This window comes from Heterodontus francisci, chromosome 19 (genome assembly GCF_036365525.1).
Source record: "Heterodontus francisci isolate sHetFra1 chromosome 19, sHetFra1.hap1, whole genome shotgun sequence".
Lineage (NCBI taxonomy): Eukaryota > Metazoa > Chordata > Chondrichthyes > Heterodontiformes > Heterodontidae > Heterodontus > Heterodontus francisci.
This window is the reverse complement of record NC_090389.1, coordinates 50269781-50288965: the sequence shown is the minus strand read 5'-3', so window position 1 is coordinate 50288965 and position 19185 is coordinate 50269781. Positions and strand designations below refer to the sequence as shown.

At 42.4% G+C, this 19185-nt stretch overlaps 1 protein-coding gene across 5 annotated transcripts in view; it reads right to left on the bottom strand.

Moving 5' to 3' along the window:
• The window catches only part of cadpsa (Ca2+-dependent activator protein for secretion a), a 593453-nt gene that overhangs the window by 293968 nt on the left and 280300 nt on the right, over positions 1-19185 (bottom strand). For all 5 annotated transcript variants that reach the window (XM_068051590.1, XM_068051591.1, XM_068051593.1 and 2 more), the window contains exon 7: positions 10613-10724. In XM_068051590.1, coding sequence (XP_067907691.1) covers positions 10613-10724 — 112 coding nt within the window. The remainder of the gene's footprint in view (positions 1-10612; positions 10725-19185) is intronic.

The window sequence follows — 19185 nt, the reverse complement described above, 5'->3', positions numbered from 1 at the left end:
AAGGGTTTCTCTTACAGGATTGTTGGTATTGTCTCTTACAGTGACTACACTTCAAAAAGTATAAAGTGCTTTGGGGCATCCTGAGATCGTGAAAAGTGCTCTATACATTCAAGATTCATTCTTTCTATGTCACATCAAATGCTGTTCGCTCATCACCACTGTACTTCTTGACCTACACTGGCTCCAGACGAAATAACACCTTCTCATCCTTGTTTGGAAATCCCTCCATGGCCTGGCCTCTCGCTACCTCGGTAATCTCCTCCAGCCCTACAACCCTCCGTCATATTTGCGCTCATATAATTCCGGACTCTTGAGCATCCCCAATTTTAATTGCTCCACCATTGGTGGCATGCCTTTAGCTGCCCCGGCCCCAAGCTCGGAATTCCCGCCCTATGTTAATCTGTTAATTGTGTGTCAATGGTTTGATTATATGCAGGTGAAGGGTATTAATTGGGGTCTTAGTTGAACACATAAGCAGACACTCACTGAGACTAGCGGAGGTTTTAGATTGAGCAGCAGCATGTTTGTAATCCTTTAACTCTACACATTAAATGTGAAACTGAGTAAATATAGACTCCAGCATTATCCTTCCATAACAAGCTTTCTGGAATTTAATATGGTAGCAGAGGATGGCTGTCTAAAGCTAAAGGTTGGAAAATAGGACATTTAGTTTTTGGCTAGAAAACTAAAATATCAAGGGCTATTGTGTAAAATATGGTAGAAAGCAAGACAGAAAGCAAGTGTAAATTGTCAGGGTAAGATTACCCTCAGGCATTCTTGGAGTCTGAACCATATGACCAGTGGAAGAATGAAGTGGCTATGTGGACATAGGTTACACCTCTACCAAAGAGGAAACAAGGTATGGCTTTGGTGTTCTCACTTCCTACCAAAAGTAAAATCAGAAGTAATGTTTTCTGAACTGGATGCTTGTCAGTTGGATACTGATGAAGGGTTGGATCTTCTGTTCGAATTCTTGGATGAAATTTACAAGAAAGATGGACTGTTGAATGCTTATGAGGCATGGTCAGACTTTGATAGATTTTGGAAAACAGATGGTTATTCAATGGAGGAATATATCATGGACTTTAACAGACTGTATAAAAGATTGAGGAAATTCAATTGAGATCTCTGGTTCAGTGCTAGCTTTTAAATTGCTATATTGTGCTAGGGTGTTGAATATGGACAAGTTCCTGGTTCTAACTGGGGTTTGGTTCTTGGACAAAGACTCCATGTTGGATCAAATATCTGTGGCCTTAAAAACATTCCTGGGAAACAGTCATTTCCTGCAGTACTGGTAGAACAAGCAGGGCACTCTGTGGTGACACAAAGAATGGAGGACTCAATGTTTACGAGATTTAGAAATAGTCCAGATACTGGAAGCAGGCATAAGTACGATGGAAGAATTAAAGACAGGAGGAATGAGGATGAAAGCACCTTTAAAAGGTCTGAATATTATAGTGGAAGACAAAATTGGAACAGCAATCATAGGTGAGTGAATCCCAGGAATGCTCAAGAACAGTTAATAGGTGCTTCAGATGTGACTCAAAGTATCATTATGCAATGGACTGCCCTAAGCGGAAGGGCAGAGTCTTTAAAATAAAACACGACACAGAGAATTCTGAGGCAGAAGAGAAAAATACTGATGGATCTGAACGAATTGTACTAGTTACAAGGAGCTCTAGACCTGTGATGAATGTGTTAGTTGTGGATTCATTCAACTGTGCTCTATTGGATAGTGCTTGCACGTCGACAGTATGTGGAACTGATTGGTTAGTGTTATCTGGATTCACTCCGTAATGAAGATTGACACAAGGTTAAGGAGTATAAAACTACTACCAGCTTTAGGTTTAGTGATGACAACACATTGAAGTCACTGAAGAGAGTAGTAATCCCATGTAAAAAAAAGCCACTTTCAGTACTGATGTAGTCTCTAATGAGATATCTTTACTGTTGAGTAAGCCTTCAATGAAAAAGGCACAGATGAAACTTGATATGGAGCATGATAAGGCAATTGTTTTTGGGAAGCCAGTGAATTTGCAGTTTACCCAGTCAAGGCGTGATTGTATCCCCTTAACAAAACCTGATATTTCTAGTCAATGTTAGTGAAGTGTTAATGGCATCAGGTGTTAAGAATCAGAGATAAAAGGCAAATTGTCTTAAAGTTACACAGACAATTTACTCACCCTTCTTGTCAGAGATTAAAAACCCAACTAAAAGATGCAGGTGTGATTGATGAAGAATATACGAGGATAATAGACTAGTGAAAAGTGTGAAATTTGTAAAAAGTATTGGAGGACACCATCATAGCCTATTGTCAACCTTCCATTGGCATGTGACTTTAACAAGGTAGCTGCCATGGATTTAAAGGTATGGGACAAAGACGATAATATTTTCATTCGACATTTTATAGACCTAGCAACTAGATTTAGTCTTTCTACAATAATAAATAACAAGGACAAAAGTGTGATTACAGACAAAACTATGCAGAAATGGATAGGGACCAGGCTTGGGGCACCAGCTAAGTTTCTGACTGATAATGGAGGGGAATTTGCCAATGATGTGTTCAGAGACATGTGTGAAAACATGAACATTATGGTTATGAATACTGCAGCTAAAAGCTCTTTCAGCAATGGGCTCTGTGAAAGGAATCATGCAGTGGTTGATGAAATGTTACATAAAATCTTGGCTGACCAGCCAAACTGCAAGTTAACAACTGCCCTGGCATGGGCGATTCATCTGAAGAATTCACTTCAGATGGTTGGAGGATATGGTCCCTATCAATTGGTCTATGGGCAGAACCCCAAATTGCCTTCTGTGCGACAGTCCTCCTGCTCTAGAAGGTACTACAATTAGTTCCATTTTTTTCTACACATTTGAATGCTTTACATGCAGGGAGATGGGCTTTCAAGGCTGAGGTCTGAGAAAGTTCGCAGAGCTTTGAGGTATTGTATAAGGCCATCCGAGACGGAATTTTAGTTCAGGAGATTTGCTGTATTATAAAAGAGAGGGTCCAAGGGAATGGAAGGGCCTTGGTAAGGTAATCGATTGTGATGGAAAGACAGTAGTTATCAAGTATGGAAAACAAACTTTGTGGTTCATTCCTCATTGGGGTTGATTACAAAATCTCAGAATCTGAGCAGCTGATAGAGGGAAAAGAGGCACTTTGTACCTCAAATACTCATGTGTTTTGTGATGAAGGTCCTGAGGCACAGAATATGGTAGATCAAGAGTTGGATAGTAATGTGACCAATCATGATGTTCGGGAAAGAGCTATCGCATCCAAAGGCCAATTGCCTCCAGTAGGTACTCGGGTGACATATATTTCAGAGGGGTCTAATAAATGGAGGGATGCAATAATTTTGGGACGTGCAGGAAAATCTACAGGCAAGTTTAAATATTGGTAAAATGTTCAAGGTGATGGCCAAGAACTGGCAGAGTGGGTGAAAGAGTGGAGGGTAAGAAAGTGCAGTGCAAGGTTTGATAGTGGGTCTGGCAGTGACTCTCGCGTAAGGAAGCGATCACTTACTGGAGAAAGAGCCTCCGATAAAGTGCGAGGGAGATCTTCTAGCAGTTGTCCCGAAAGACATCAAAGTGCTAATAGAGGCCATAGTCTGAACAGATTCCACAATGAAACGATGGCTGGAGAGCAGTCTCGGACTAGAACTAGAAGCAGAAGTCCTCATGATTGTGAAGTTTTAGCGGCTGCCAAAAAACTTGAGGGTAAACTAATAAGAAGCAAGACACATGGAATTAGAGAGTTGGAGAGAGTTTGGAGTTTATTCTGAGGTACCAGAAAGGGGACAGCCAGCCTTGTCACACTGATGGATTTGTATTGGGGTTTTGAAGAGCGACTGGGGGAATACCAATGTTAGAGTGGACTCTCCCACAGCTGGAAAAGTATTCTTGAATTTTTTTTTGGCTCTTTTGACCACATATTCATGGGAGTGTCGATCCATTGACATAAAAGCTGCATTTCTGCAAGATGATACTTTTTCAGAGAAGTGTATCTGAAACCACCTGGAGAGGCAGCAGATAAAGAAAATTATGGAAACTGAACAAATGCGTCTATGGCCTTAATGATGCTTCCAGGGTGTAGTATTTCTTGGTGAGATCTGTTTTGTTGAAAATTGATTGTGTTCAATTAAAAGCAGATCCTGCAATGTTTTATTGGTATTATAAAGGGAAACCTACAGGCATCTTCATGATGCACGTTGATTTCTTATGGGGTGGTACTGAAGATTTTGAGAAATGTTAAGATTAGGGCAGAATTTAAGATTGGGAGTCAGGCTTGTGGAGCCTTTAAATATATTGGTTTAGATAGTAGTTGATTCTGAGACAAGGGTCCTGAATCTTAGTAAAGGAAACTACGAAGGTATGAGATGCGAGTTGGCAATGACGGATTGGGAAAGGTTACTTAAAGGGATGACGGTGGATAGGCAATGGCAAACATTTAAAGAGTGCATGGATGAACTGCAACAATTGTTTATCCCTGTATGGCGCAAAAGTAAAATGGGAAAGGTAGCCAAACCGTGGCTTACAAGGGAAACTAGAGATAGCATTAGATCCAAGGAAGAGGCATATAGATTTGCCAGAAAAAACAACAGACCAGAGGATTGGGAGTAGTTTAGAATTCAGCAAAGGAAGACCAAGGAATTGACTAAGAAGGGGAAAATAGAGTACAAGAGCCAGCCTGCGGGGAACATAAAAACTGGCTGTAAAAGTTTCTATAGGTATATGAAGCGAAAAAGATTGGTGAAGACAAATGTCAGAAACAGGGGAATTTATTATGGGGAACAAAGAAACGGCTGACCAACTAAATGCATACTTTGGTTCTGTCTTCACAATGGAGGACACAAATATCATACCAGAAATGTTGGGGAACACAGGGCTTAGTGAGAGAGAGGAATTGAAAGAAATCAGTATTAGTAGAGAAATGGTGTTGGGGAAATTGATGGGATTGAAGGCTGATAAATCCCCAGGGCCTGATGGTAAGCATCCCAGAGTACTTAAGGAAGTGGCCCTAGAAATAGTGGATGCATTGGTGGTCATCTTCCAAGATACTATAGACTCTGGAACAGTTCCTACAAATTGGAGAGTAGCTAATGTCACCCCACTATTTAAAAAGGGAGGTAGAGAGAAAGCAGGGAATTATAGACCAGTCAGCCTAACATCAGTATTGGGGAAAGTTCTAGAGTCTTTTATCAAAGAGTTTCTAGCAGAACACTTGGAGAACAGTAGTAGAATTGGGCAGGGTCAGCATAGATTTACGAAAGGGAAATCATGCTTGACAAATCTACTAGAATTCTTCGAGGATGTAACTAGTAGAGTTGATGAGGGACAGCCAGTGGATGTTGTTTATTTGGACTTTCAGAAGGCTTTCGACAAAGTCCCACATAAGAGATTAGCGTGTAAAATTAAAGCACATGGGATTGGAGGTAGTGTATTGCGATGGATAGAAGATTGGTTGGCAGACAGGAAACAGAGTAGGGATAAATGGGTCTTTTGCTGAATGGCAGGCAGTGACTAGCAGGGTACCGCAGGGATTGGTGCTAGGACCGCAGCTAGTGGCACAGTGGCGCAGTGGTTAGCACCGCAGCCTCACAGCTCCAGGGACCCGGGTTCGATTCCGGGTACTGCCTGTGTGGAGTTTGCAAGTTCTCCCTGTGTCTGCGTGGGTTTTCTCCGGGTGCTCCGGTTTCCTCCCACAAGCCAGGTTGATAGGTAAATTGGCCATTATAAATTGTCACCAGTATAGGTAGGTGGTAGGGAAATATAGGGACAGGTGGGGATGTTTGTTGGGAATATGGGATTAGTGTAGGATTAGTATAAATGGGTGGTTGATGTTCGGCACAGACTCGGTGGGCCGAAGGGCCTGTTTCAGTGCTGTATCTCTAATCTAATCAAATCTCATATTAATGATTTAGATGAGAGAACTAAATGTAATATCTCCAACTTTGCAGATGACACAAAACTGGGTGGGAGGGTGAGTTGTGAGGAGGATGCAGAGAGGCTTCAGGGTGATTTGGACAAGTTGAGTGAGTGGGCTAATGCATGGCATATGCAGTATAATGTGGATAAATGTGAGGTTATCCACTTTGGTAGCAAAAACAGGAAGGCAGATTATTATCTGAACGGCTATAAACAGAGAGGAATATGCAGCGAGACCTGGGTGTTCTCGTACACCAGTTGCTGAAGGAAAGCATGCAGGTGCAACAGGTGGTAAAAAAGGCAAATGGTATGTTGGCCTTTGTAGCGAGAGGATTCGAGTACAGGAGCAGGGATGTCTTGCTGCAATTATACAGGGCCTTGCTGAGGCCACACCTGGAATATAGTGTGCAGTTTTGGTCTCCTTATCTGAGGAAGGATATTCTTGCTACAGAGGGAGTGCAGCGAAGGTTTACCAGACTGATTCCTGGGATGGTGGGACTGACGCATGAGGAGAGATTGAGTCAGTTAGGATTATATTCACTAGAGTTCAGAAGATTGAGGGAGGATCTCATAGAAATCTATAAAATTCTAACAGGACTTGACAGGGTAGATGCAGGAAGGATGTTCCTGATGGTGGGGGAGCTCAGAACCAGGGGTCATAGTCTAAGGATACAGGGTAAACCTTTCAGGACTGAGATGAGGAGAAATTTCTTCACCCAGAGAGTGGTGAGCCTGTGGAATTCGCTACCACAGAAAGCAGTTGAGGCCAAAACATTGTATGTTTTCAAGAAGGAGTTAGATATAGCTCTTGGGTCTAAAGGGATCAAAGGGTATGGGGCGAAAGCGGAAACAGGTTACTGAGTTGGATGATCAACCATGATCAGAATGAATGGCGCAGCAGGCTCGAAGGGCCAAATGGCCTACTCCTGCTCCTATTTTCAACGTTTCTATTAAGCAGACTAAGTCTGGAATCAGTTTAAATCAACAATCCTATTTGGAGAGTGTTACTCCCATCCCGGTTAATCGAATTAGATTATCACAGAAAAATAATGATCTATCTAAAGCAGAGACTGAGTAATTGTGAAGCCTGGTGGGTCAATTAAACTGGTTGGGCTCTCAAACTAGGCCTGATGTTAGTTTTGATGTGCTAGAGTTAAGAACGATGATGAAACATCCAAAAGTTGACAATATTTTAAGGGCAAATAAAATGTTCAAAAAACCAAATCTGGAGAAATGTGTGCTGAAGTTCCCATCCATGGGTGACCCAAAGAACATGAAGATAATAATTTTTAGTGATGCTTCACATGTTGATTTGGTATTCAAGTACAGCTGGCTTCATAATTTTTCTGATGGGTGAAAATGGGAAATGTTGCACTTTAGCTTGGGAGGCTAAGAAAATAAAACTGGTTGTTAAAAGCACCTTAGCTGCGGAAACACTGAGTCTTGTAGAGGCAGTGGATATGGGGTTCTATTTGTCAAATATTTTGGGTGAAATTCTCAACAAGGGACATACTGAAGATAGGATACCCATTGAATGTTATGTGGATAATCGTTCTTTGTGGGACAATGTACAAAAAGTGTGAGTGAGAAAAGACTACGTATTGAGTTTGCTGGATTGAAACAAATCCTGGAGAGAAAGGAAATCTCCAAACCTAAATGGGTAGATGCAAGTCATCAGCTATCCGATTGTTTCACAAAAAGAAATGCCAGTACAAAAAAATTGTTAGAGGTGCTGGAGGAGGGGTGTCTCACAACGTAATACTTTGTTCTCAAATATGGAATTTATTTTGAAATGTTGTCTGAACATGTTAATCAAAGTTGTATTGTAACAGGGAATCTGCTAATTGTGCGTCAATGGTTTGATTATATGCAGTTGAAGGGTGTTTATTGGGGGCTTAGTTGAACACTTATGAGCAGACACTCACTAAGACTGGTGGAGGGTTTTGAGTGAGGAGCTACATGTTTGTAATCCTTTTACTCTACAAAATAAATGTGAAACTGAGTAAATATAAGCTCCAGCATTATCTTTCCATAACCAGCTTTCTAGAATTTAACCTCTACTGCATTTTCTTCCTTTAAGACTCTCCTTAAAACCTAGTCTTTGATCAAGCTTTTGGTTATCTGTCCTAATATTTCCTTTTTTAGTTAGGATTCAAATCTTTTTTATGATGCCTCTATGAAATGCCTTGTGACTTTTTATTATGTTAGAAGTGCAATATAAATACCAGTTGCTATTGTTCCTGCTGCCTCTGTCTGTAGCTTATGTCTCTGCTACAATTGTGTCTATGCCTATGAGTGGCATCTGTCTATTACTGGCTTCTCTGCTACAACTGTACTGATGTTTCTGTTATTGGCATCTTTGCATGTTACTGACTTACCCCTTACAGCTGCACTGATGGCTCTCTATTTGTTATTGCTATGTCTGTTATAGATGTACTGGGAGTTCTGTCTGTGACTAGTGACTATAACTGTCTGCGTGGCTTTCTCAGCGAAAGGGTGCTTATGCCTGTGACTGATGGCTCGATAGGTAACTAGACCTCTGCCGGTGACTGGGAGGCTGAGTCTGTTACCTTTCTATCCTGCTTGAGGATAATTGGCAACTGATTCTGAAACAACAAAACATCTGCAGTGCAGACAACTCATCAGTGATTATATAATCACGATAATACAACTCCTTTCTGATTGCAGTTCTTTATTGTGTCTGCAAGACTAGTCTTTTTAAGTGGTATTATAAATATGTACAACAAAAAGATACATCTTCTGAATAGTACTTATCATTGGATAGAACAGTCCTAATTCTTTAAATTATACCTGTAGTTGTAAATGCACAACTACAACACATTCTGTTTCAGATGCAAGTCACTGGTTAGACCACTGGGGTCTATTACTGTGCATCCTTGGTGATAGTCAAAATCCCACTCCTGCCCACCAGCTAGGTGTTAATTGTTTATTGATTTGTGTTTAATTGTGTGCAGATGGTTGGCAGTAATGGGGGTTTCACTTGAGCACGTCTAAAGAGACACTGGTCGAGGGGGTCGTCCAACTGGACTGTCTACCCCTCTTCCGCAGCTACGTCCGTGCCCAGGTGTCTCTGGAGAGAGAGCATGCAGTGTCCACCGGTACACCTGAGGCCTTCGGCGACTGGTGGGCACCTGAGGGACTGGAGTGCATCATCACCACGGGGAATGATACTTTGATTTAGTTAAGTTTCCTTTTATAGTTTATGTTTTTTACTGTGTGGCACTTGTGCCCATTCATTAAGATTATCTAGTCCCTTTATTTGATTTGTTACTCCAAAAGAGGTATAAAGAGACACTTACTGACACTATGGCATGCTTGAGTTAGGACGTGTATGCTAGTAATGTTTAACTCTGTAAATAAATGTAAGACTGAGTAAAGACTGGCTCCAGTACAACCTTCACCAACTGGCTATCCGAATTACAACACCAAGGATAGTTCATAGTTTTGGGCAGAAAACTCACCATCAATCTGGACAAGAGGCTGGGACTTAAAACGATTACAGCCTCATTCGAATGGGACCACATGTTAAAATTGGGCCTTTAATTTCTTTTTTGTAGGCCATTTGTTTAGCCAATATAGAAAGTTCTAAGCAGTGCTACTTGAGTTTGACAATTATATTATGTTGCAATTCACAATAATTATTTCAGTGGCATTTTTACAGTGAGTAAATAACAAGCCAATATTGATTCTGTGCGTTATTTTCCAATACCCTCTAACAATGCTGAGACAAAAGCCCTGGTTTTAACTCTGGACAGCAGTCACGTGGGTAGGAGGCCGAGGCAGGTAGAAAACTGTTCTGATAGCAGCAGCATGAGGCTCAGGGCATTTTAAAGACAAATCTCCCAGTTAAAGTGGTCTGGTTCACAAAGTAATTTGTTAAAGGCTCTTCTACAGAGCAGAATATGCTTTGGCAGCTATGAGGAAAGATTAGATCGGCCAAGGTTGCTTTCCTTAGAAGAGGCGGCTGAGGGGTGACTTAATTGAGGTGTACAAAATTATGAAAGGCCTAGATAGAGTAGACAGGCAGGACCTGTTTCCCCTGGTGGAGAGTTCAATTACCAGGGGACACAGATTTAAGGTGATTGGTAGAAGGATTAGAGGGGACATGAGGAAAAACCTTCTCACCCAGAGGGTGGTGGGTGTCTGGAATTCGCTGCCCGGCATGGTGGTGGAGGCAGAAACCCTCAATTCTTTTAAAAGGTACCTGGACATGCACCTGAGGTGCTGTAACCTGCAAGGCTACAGACCAGGTGTTGGAATGTGGGATTAGATTGGACAGCTAGTTTTTGTGGCCGGCCACAGACACGACGGGCAGAACGGCCTCCTTCTGTGCTGAAATATTTCTATGGTTCTATGGTTTTCGGTTAGGGGATAAACAGACAAGCATGCGAGAGGCAGATTTACTGGCTGCCAGCTGCAATGTTCAGTATTATACTGATCTCTGCACCCCTTGCTTTCCAATCAAGATGTTTTTAACAGCATAGGAAATAAAGGCAGTTCTACTTATTTGTTGTTTTCTAAGAGATTTGGGCTGATATATCATGAGTGTTCTCTCGGGATTGCAAAGCACTTCTTTGGCAGCAAACTCTAAATGCAATCAGTACAGACTTGGCACTGTTTCACTGGCATAAATCATTAATTGCAGGAAGTAAGAAGCACTTACCCGTCCAAGCTCTTTGTCCTCCAGAGCCAACACGCCAGTGCTCTCTGTAAAGAGTTTCACCTTTACTGCAGGAAGTGGGTGTGTGCTCGTAAAGTCACCTTGGGTACCCCAGCTGGAGAAAAGAAACCATTGTAGAAATGGTAAATTTAGTTTCTTTTAAATACCAAAATTCTGGATCAAGCAAGTAATGAGCCTTTGACATAATGACGTTTAACCTATAGCTTTAACATCTGAAGTTGGGCTTTGAGTTAACATAAAATCTCAGCTCAACCATAAACATAATTTTTTTTAAATTTAAGTCCTCACAGAAAATGCTAATTGCAAAAAGGTTAGATTGTTCAGAATTGAAAGCTAAGATTTATTGCACAGCTGGAGAATGAAATAGAGTTAAATCAGGAAAGGTCAAATAGAAAAAATGAAAAGAGAAAAGCTCTAAGCACAGCAGGTAACTGTCACAACATTTAAACCTGAAACAGATCCACACAGAGTCACAGCAAAGTAAGGAGGGGAAATGCACAGCCCCCACCCCACCCCTCCCCTCCCCCTCAAACATGCTGCCTTCCTTCTGGCACAATCAGTTACTGTAATGTAGTCTTTATGCTTGCTGATCAAGAGACATGAAAAAGCTCGTGAAGGGAGAGTGGTGGGGCAGGAGGGAAGAGAAAATCTAGGTAAATATAACACAAACTGGCATTTTTGTAGATGAGTCAAGAATATTGCACCCATATTTAGTTTGGGACTTATTTGCTTTCTTGGCCTTTATTTTCTCTCATCTCTCAGCAAATCCCAGTTACGTTGTGAATATTCGTGAAATGCAAGCTCACAAAATAGAAGCAGATATGAGTCCACCAGATAGAAATGACCAATTGAAAATACACACATTACTTCAGCATTTGAAAAGGTTGCAAGTCCTCAATGCTGTTTCATTTCAGATTACCAGTGTGAGAATTCAAGACTGTACGAAAAGCTCATTGGTAAATCAAATTGTACACATTGTAAACTACACAACTTCAAGGCACAAGGAATCATATGTCTCACACTGATTGCAAAGAGGAACTTTATTTGTATGTTGCCATCAGTCAGTGCAGTCTGTATGCAGAGGGGAGGAGCCAGAATCATCACTGCATTATAAAAGGTCAGATCATTGCAGCCAAAAAATAATTGAAAAAAAAGTTCAAACTCCTGAGCTATATGATTAATAAAGTTAAACACCACTTTGGCACCAGCTGGAGTAGTGCGTCCAATTCTGGGCACCATATTTTAAGGACATGAAGGCTTTGGAGAGGATACTGAAAAGATTTATTAGAATGGTTCCAGGGATAAGGATTATAGGGAAGACTAAGAGGAGATTTGATTGAGGTGTTTAAAATCATGAACTGTTTAGGTAGAGTAAATGAAGAGAAACTTTGGCTTAAGGGTCATCAACGAGAGAACACAGATTTAAGGTGATTGGCAAAAGAACCAGAGGTGACAGTAGGAAAAGCTTCTTGTGCAATGAGTGGTTAGGATTTGGAATGCACTGCCTGGTAGTGGTGGATACAGATTCAATAGTAGCCTTAAAAAGGGAACTGGATAAATATTTGAAAGAGAAACAAATTGTAGAGATATGGGAAAAGAGCGGAAAGACTGGGACTTACTGGATTACTCTTCAAAAGAGCTGGCACAGATTTGATGGGCTGAATGGCCTCCTTCTGTGCTGTACTATTCTATGATTCTATACTATAATGAAACCCGGCCTTTGTAGTATTGCTATTTGCTGAATTCTGCGAATCAGATTCAGAGGTAAACCTTGACATATATTTTCCCTTTGGCTACCAACATTCATTAAGGCTCACTATCAAAAGCTTATGAGATACTGTAATGCTGGCTTACATGTGCATTCTTGACCCTGCTCTACCTCCCTTCATTCATTCATACAACTATATATCAATTGCTTAAATATGAGCTTTTTTAACTTCTATTTTTTTGGGGGGGGGGGAGGGGTTTGCCATTGAAGCCGAGTTCCTGTTTTCTCTGTACAATTTTAATAAAGACACCTCAGATTTTACTTTATATGGACAGAAGGATAATATCCTATTTCATTGAAGAGTGTTCTAATGTTGGTCTCCTCTAATTAAGTATCTCCACATCAAATATCTGACCAAGAAACTAAGTGTTTTATCATTAATATTGTGCAATGTGAATAGATTATTTACTCAAAATAGAATTAACCTTTTATGGGTCTTCTTTCCCATGTGCAAGGACTTGTCACATGGAAAATCGGTCTTGGTCTGCACCCAGGCTATTATCAGACATGCAAATTGTCAATGTTGTAAGCTTACAGACTGCCTTTCAAGCCCTATGAGCTGGATTTTATTTTGGGGGTGGGGGTATCAGCGACAGGCTGGAAAGTGGGGGTGATCCCTCCTCAGCCATTTGTCAGACCCCGGGCTGAATTCAATGGTTGCAGACAATTTACTGCCTGCCATCAGGGTTGCCATCCCCTTTTAAAGGGACAAGACTCCACCCCAAATGTTGCCAGCCAATCAGAGGGAAGAGAATTGTTAGAGGGCAGGAGGGGGTTCTTTCAGTGGAGGCAACACTTTTTTAAATTCGTTCCTGGGATGTGGGCATCGCTAGTTAGTCCAGCATTTATTGCCCATCCCTAATTGCCCTTGAAGGTTGTGGTGAGCTGTCTCCTTGAACTGCTGCAGTCCTTGGGATGTAGGTACACCAACAGTGTTAGGAACAGTTCCAGGGTTTTGACCCAGTGACAGCGAAGGAACAGCAATATAGTTCCAAGTCATGATGGTGTGTGGCTTGGAGGGGAATTTGCAGGTGGTGATGTTCCCATGCATCTGCTGCTCTTGTCCATCTGGTGGTAGAGATCGCAGGTTTGGAAGATGCCGTCGAAGGAGATTTGGTGAGTTGTTGCAGTGCATTTTGTAGATGGTACACACTACTGCCACTGTGCATTGATGGTGAAGGGAGTGAATGTTAAAGGTGGTGGATGGGGTGACAATCAAGTGGGCTGCTTTGTCCTGGATGGTGTCGAGCTTTTTGAGTGTTGCTGGAGCTGCACCCATCCAGGCAAGTGTAGAGTATTCATCACACTCCTGACTTGTGCCTTGTAGATGGTGGGCAGGCATTGGGGAGACAGGTGGTGAGTTACTCGCCGCAGAATTCCCAGCCTCTGACCTGCTCTTGTAGCCACAGTATTTATGTGGCTGGTCCAGTTCAGTTTCTGGTCAATGGTAACCCCCAAGATGTTGATAGTGGGGGATTCAGCGATGGTAATACCATTGAACATCAAGGGGAGATGATTAGATTGTCTCCTGTTTGAGATGGTCATTGCCTGGCACTTGTGTGGTGCGAACGTTACTTACACTTATCAGCCCAAGCCTGGATGTTGTCCAGGTCTTGCTGCATATGGACATGGGCTGCTTCAGTATCTGAAGTCACTAATAGTGCTGAACATTGTGCAATCATCAGCAAACATCCCCACTTCTGACCTTATGATGGAGGGAAGGTCACTGATTGTTGGGCCTAGGACACAACCCGAGGAACTACTGCAGCAATGTCCTGGGACTGAGGTGATTGACCTCCAACAACCACAACATCTTCCTTTGTGCTAGGTATGACTCCAACCAGCAGAGTTTTCCACGATTCCCATTGATTCCAGTTTTGCTAGGGATCCTTGATGCTGTACTCTGTCAAGTGCTGCCTTGATGTCAACAGCAGTCACTCTCTCTTCACCTTGCCACCAGGGGGGGCCTCCATGGGCCACAGGGTGCCCTATCAGGAGAGCTCCTCTCCTCACCGAGCCCACAGGGAGGCTGCCATTTTTTACTTCTCAGCAGCAGTGGGAAGAGGTGTTTAAGTGACCCTTAATTGGCCGCTTAAGAACCTCAACTGGCCTCTGGACAGGAAGGCTGTGCTCGACCTCCCCTACCCTGGTAAAATTCCATGGCATCAGGAAGGTGACGGGCATGCCACACTCCACCTTTCCTATCCATTTTATGGCTCCCCACCCATCTCTCAGCCCGTCCCTAGAAGGCTGGCAAAATCTAGCTTTATGCTTTAGAGTTTCACAATAAAAGTCAAATTTTACAACTGGAATTGAAGGTTGCCAATATTACTAGTCAGATCTGTTGGAGGGTAGGATTTTTGACAGGTTTTTCTAAATAACATAGACTTGTGTTTCTGCATTTGAAAATTGAACTTTCCTGTAAAGTGACTGAAGTATGTACAGCTATTGTACATTTAAAATATTTGTAATCCAACCACGATGAATTATTTTTGGTTAGAAAGATCAACCTAGATAACTGATTTATTACATTTTGGTAAGAAAAATAAGGAGGTAACCTATCACTTGGCAAATAAGAATCTAAAAGGGTTGGACAGTAAAGGGATCTGGGAATACAAATGGCCAAATCACTAAAACTAGCAATGCAGGCATTAAGGCCATTAAAGCACTAGTGTTTATTACTGCAGGAACAGAATTGAGAAGTAGAGAAGTTATGCTAAACTGATATCAAACCTTGGTTAGACCACACTTGGAAGTATTGTGTGCAGTTCTGGTCACCATATTATAAGAATAGAGGTATTGGAGACTGTGGGAAAATTTTTTTACCAGGATGATACTGAAACTGTGCTTATACCCATCAGGAAAGGACGAATGGGCTGGGTCTCTTCTCTTGAAAAATGTAACCGAATAGAGGTCTTTAAAATTATGAAAGGTTTTGATCGAGTAGACAGAGCTGGCTTGATTTTCCTGAACGGGTTGCGATCCCGACATCAGCCTCCACTCTGGGTCGGGAACCTGGAAGTGGCTGTGGCGGATCATCGGGCACAATCGTCCAGGAGGTGGCCAATTACAAATTAATGATGACAGGTGGACCAGGGAAGCAAGAGACCCAATCAGCAGGCCTGCAGCAATGTCAGGCAAGCAGCCCCACCGGAAGAAGTGGGCACTGCTGAGGCAGGCTTGCAAGTGTGAGGGTGCCTCAACACAGAGATGCCCTAGGTTGCCTGCAGAGAAGTTAGCAAACAGAAGCTCGAAGCCAGTAGGGCCATCGGGGCGGAGGGGACCTCTCTGGCGGAGTAGTGACGGACTTAGTTGCAGCCCCATCCTTGGAGGTTGGAGTCTCTGGCTCTGGCCACCCAGTTTGCTGCCAGGAGGCACCACCAATGAGCTGGCAGTTTCTGCACTTGGGTGGGGGAAGCTCCAGTGGCAGGAAACTACTGGTGACCTTAAAAAAATGGCCCCTAAGTGGGGCCATCCCTGGTCCCAGCATGCCCCTGGGAAAGTCCCCTAGAGGCAGGAACGCGTCGGAGAGCCGTTCTGATGTGGCTCCTTGCCTCCAACCCCATCTTCACGGGGCTGGGAAAATTCAGCCCAGTGTGTCCCCACTTGTTGGGAAGAGCAAAACTAGAAGCCATCAATATAAGATGGTCACCAAGAAATCAAATAGGGAATTCAAAAGAAACTTCTTCCACTAGAGAGTGGTAAGAATGTGGAACTCGCTACCACAGAGAGTAGTTGAGGCGAATAGTAAAGATGTGTTTAAGGGGAAGCTGGATCAGTACACGAGGGAGAAAGGAATAGAGAATTATGCTGATGGAGTTAGATAAGCAAGGATGGGAGGAGGCTCAAGTGGAGTAGAAACTTCAGCATGGGCCGGCTGGGCTGAATGGCCTATTTCTGTGATGCATATTCTACGTAAAAGCAGAATTATTGTCGGTTGCAAAATATCAGAAATTGAATCAAGTAAAGCGTCAAGAATCAGTTTTCTGACTGCATGGTCCAAGGCCCTAAAACTAATCCTGCGATTTCAGCATTTACATCCTCCTTCAGTAACTTGTAAATCAATCATTACAAAACAATGTACACTTCAGTTTTTATCTTGTCCAATAAATGTGATCAAATGTTGGGCAGACCTCAAGTTTATTTCCAGGATGCCTGTGTTTCCATGATATTTTTCACCTAATTCACTCAGCCTTTTCATCTGTTATAAAGGCTTAAATTCAAGGCGAAAATAAAAGCAAAATACTGCAGATGCTGGAAATCTGAAATAAAAACAGCAAGCGCTGGAATTACTCAGCAGGTCAGGCAGCATCTGTGGAGAGAGAAACAAAGTTAACGTTTCAGGTCTGTGACCTTTCATCAGAACTGGTCACAGACCTGAAACATTAACTGTTTGTTTCTCTCTCCACAGATGCTGCCTGACCTGCTGAGTAATTCCAGCGCTTGCTGTTTTCATTTTAAATTCAAGGCTATTTGAGTCATCAACTTTTTTTCTGGGTTGTGCCAGTGTTTCGGAAACTGGCTTTCCTAGTTTTCTCGGTTGGTACAGATGAATATTTCTGCTGAGCAGTTTGACCTATATTTATAAATCCATTGCTGGTAGGGATGAATCAGCAAATCATGAATTCTGCTTTGTGAGTTAACAGTGAACGTTGAGCTGGAGACAGAACTGCAACTTTGCAGGTTTTCTTTGTAAAAGTGAAACTTTGGAGGTGACTTTCAACTGTCGGCTACCCATTTCTCACCTGAAAGATGGGTGGCATGTCATGGAATAATGGGGGTGCAAGGAGGAGTGGGGCAGCACCTCAGCTTTAAGGCCTGTCTGATGACAGTTGTAATTTTTAGGTGTTGAAATGGGAAAGCAGCCTGCCCACCTGAAATAAGCAGGAGGCTGTGTAAATATGCAAATCTGAGCCCTGCACAGACTTTGTACCATGCCCAGTGAGTAGGCATTAAGCAACTGATCCAGGGGTCGTTGGTATGCTTCTCTTGGTGCCCCGGAGAAAAGTTCAACCCCCTATTGGCCCATTGAAGGCAGACCTATGGTTCACCCCTGCACCATCAATCCCACCACCCCTCTCCTACCAGGCCTGTCCTGCTGGCAGGCTCAGTTTGGGACCCAGCCAACCCCACACCCACCAACACCCCCACCCCGCCACAACACCCAACAACTTACACACATTGAACTGCAGGGGTCTCATCGGCAGCATGTTCATGAGGCCCAAGCCTCAACATGACTCAGGCCTCAAGTCGTTGCAATGGCTTCACACCTATTTTAGCAGAAGTCGAAGATTGATCCATTTAAGTGCACAAAGCTTTGTGCTGGCCTTAACATTGCTGCCAGATTTAAGTGTGGAGTTAAATTTATGTAAAACGCCCACAGGGTCATTAAGCCCACAGGCATTCAGTGGGAATGTGTGCAGGTGGCAGCTTGCTGCTGTTTGAGATTATGGAGGCTGTAAATTTACCTTTGTCCCAGAGATTGGCTCTATTAACACCCACAGTGAAAACAGAATGCATTTTCTGCATGCAAAATTAATCAGATACAAGATAATAACAAGGGTCAAAAGGTAAAACTACATGCAGTTACTAAGAAAACAAAAAAACAATACCTTCAGCGGGATTACATCCTACATGTAATTATTTTTAAAGATTCATTATTTGTAATACAATATTGATTGATATATAATTCATCTTGTCATTGTTATTAGTTGATCATTTTTTACAAAGCATTTTTCGGTTGTGAGCAACTCTAGCAAGGTTGGCATTTATTGTCCATCCCTAATTGCTCTGGCGATGCGCCTTTCTTCTTTTTATTTCTAAATGTAAGAATAAAATGGAATTTAAACTCTCAAACTACTCGAAGTGTGATCTTAACTATGGATTATTGGTCCAGGCCTTTGGATGACTAGGCCAGTAACATAACCACTACTCTACCGTAATGCTAATAGAACTGAAGATGAGAATCCATTGCTACTAAACCAGAAGCTTTTAAAATGAAGATAAAACAAACAAAACACAGCACAGTATTATCTAGAAGCTGCAACAAGCTCTACTATTCCAGGTTTAGTACTGGAAAAGGATTCTGGCTTTGGCAGAATTTGCTTTCCTGTGCATCAATGTGATGGCCTTTGGGAAAATGGCTTTTGGAGCTGGCAAATACAGTAAAATTTGGATACTAACTTGCCTATCTGCTTCTACCCTCCAAGGCATCAGAGTTACCCACAGCACTTCATTCCCCCTTAGATTTCTAACCACTGCATGAGGACAAGCACAGGAAAGTAATTGAGTACTCTGGGCATGTAGTTTTATTGCTCTGTACCCAGGTACTGGGCCCAGATAGAGTGAGGGCATAGTTTCTCTATGAATCATAAACTGAATACAGTTTATATGGTTTACAGTTTAGCGTGGTTTATCGTAAACATGTTGAATCTCCTAAGTAGGAAAGTATCTTTGAGGTGCAGGCCTGGGTTTTTTTTCTAGTCTTGAACACGTTGAGTTGTTGCACATTTCTGGTGGTTAAGATTTCAGACTGGAGGTGGCAGTCACTTTTTCAGTTCTCTGCTGAACCAAGTTGAAGTGTAGAATTAGCAGTAGGGCTTCTTGTTTAAGCTGGATCTTTCCCCAGCCCCTGGCTGTACTGCCTTCTCTATGATCTCTTTCTCTCTCCAGAGGGTTACCTTTTTTAAAGGTCAAAATCCATTAAATTAGAGTTTCTGTCAGTTGACACATGGCCTTCTCCCCGGTGTGTCCAAAAAATGGACCAGGATGTGGAATCCATGGCTAT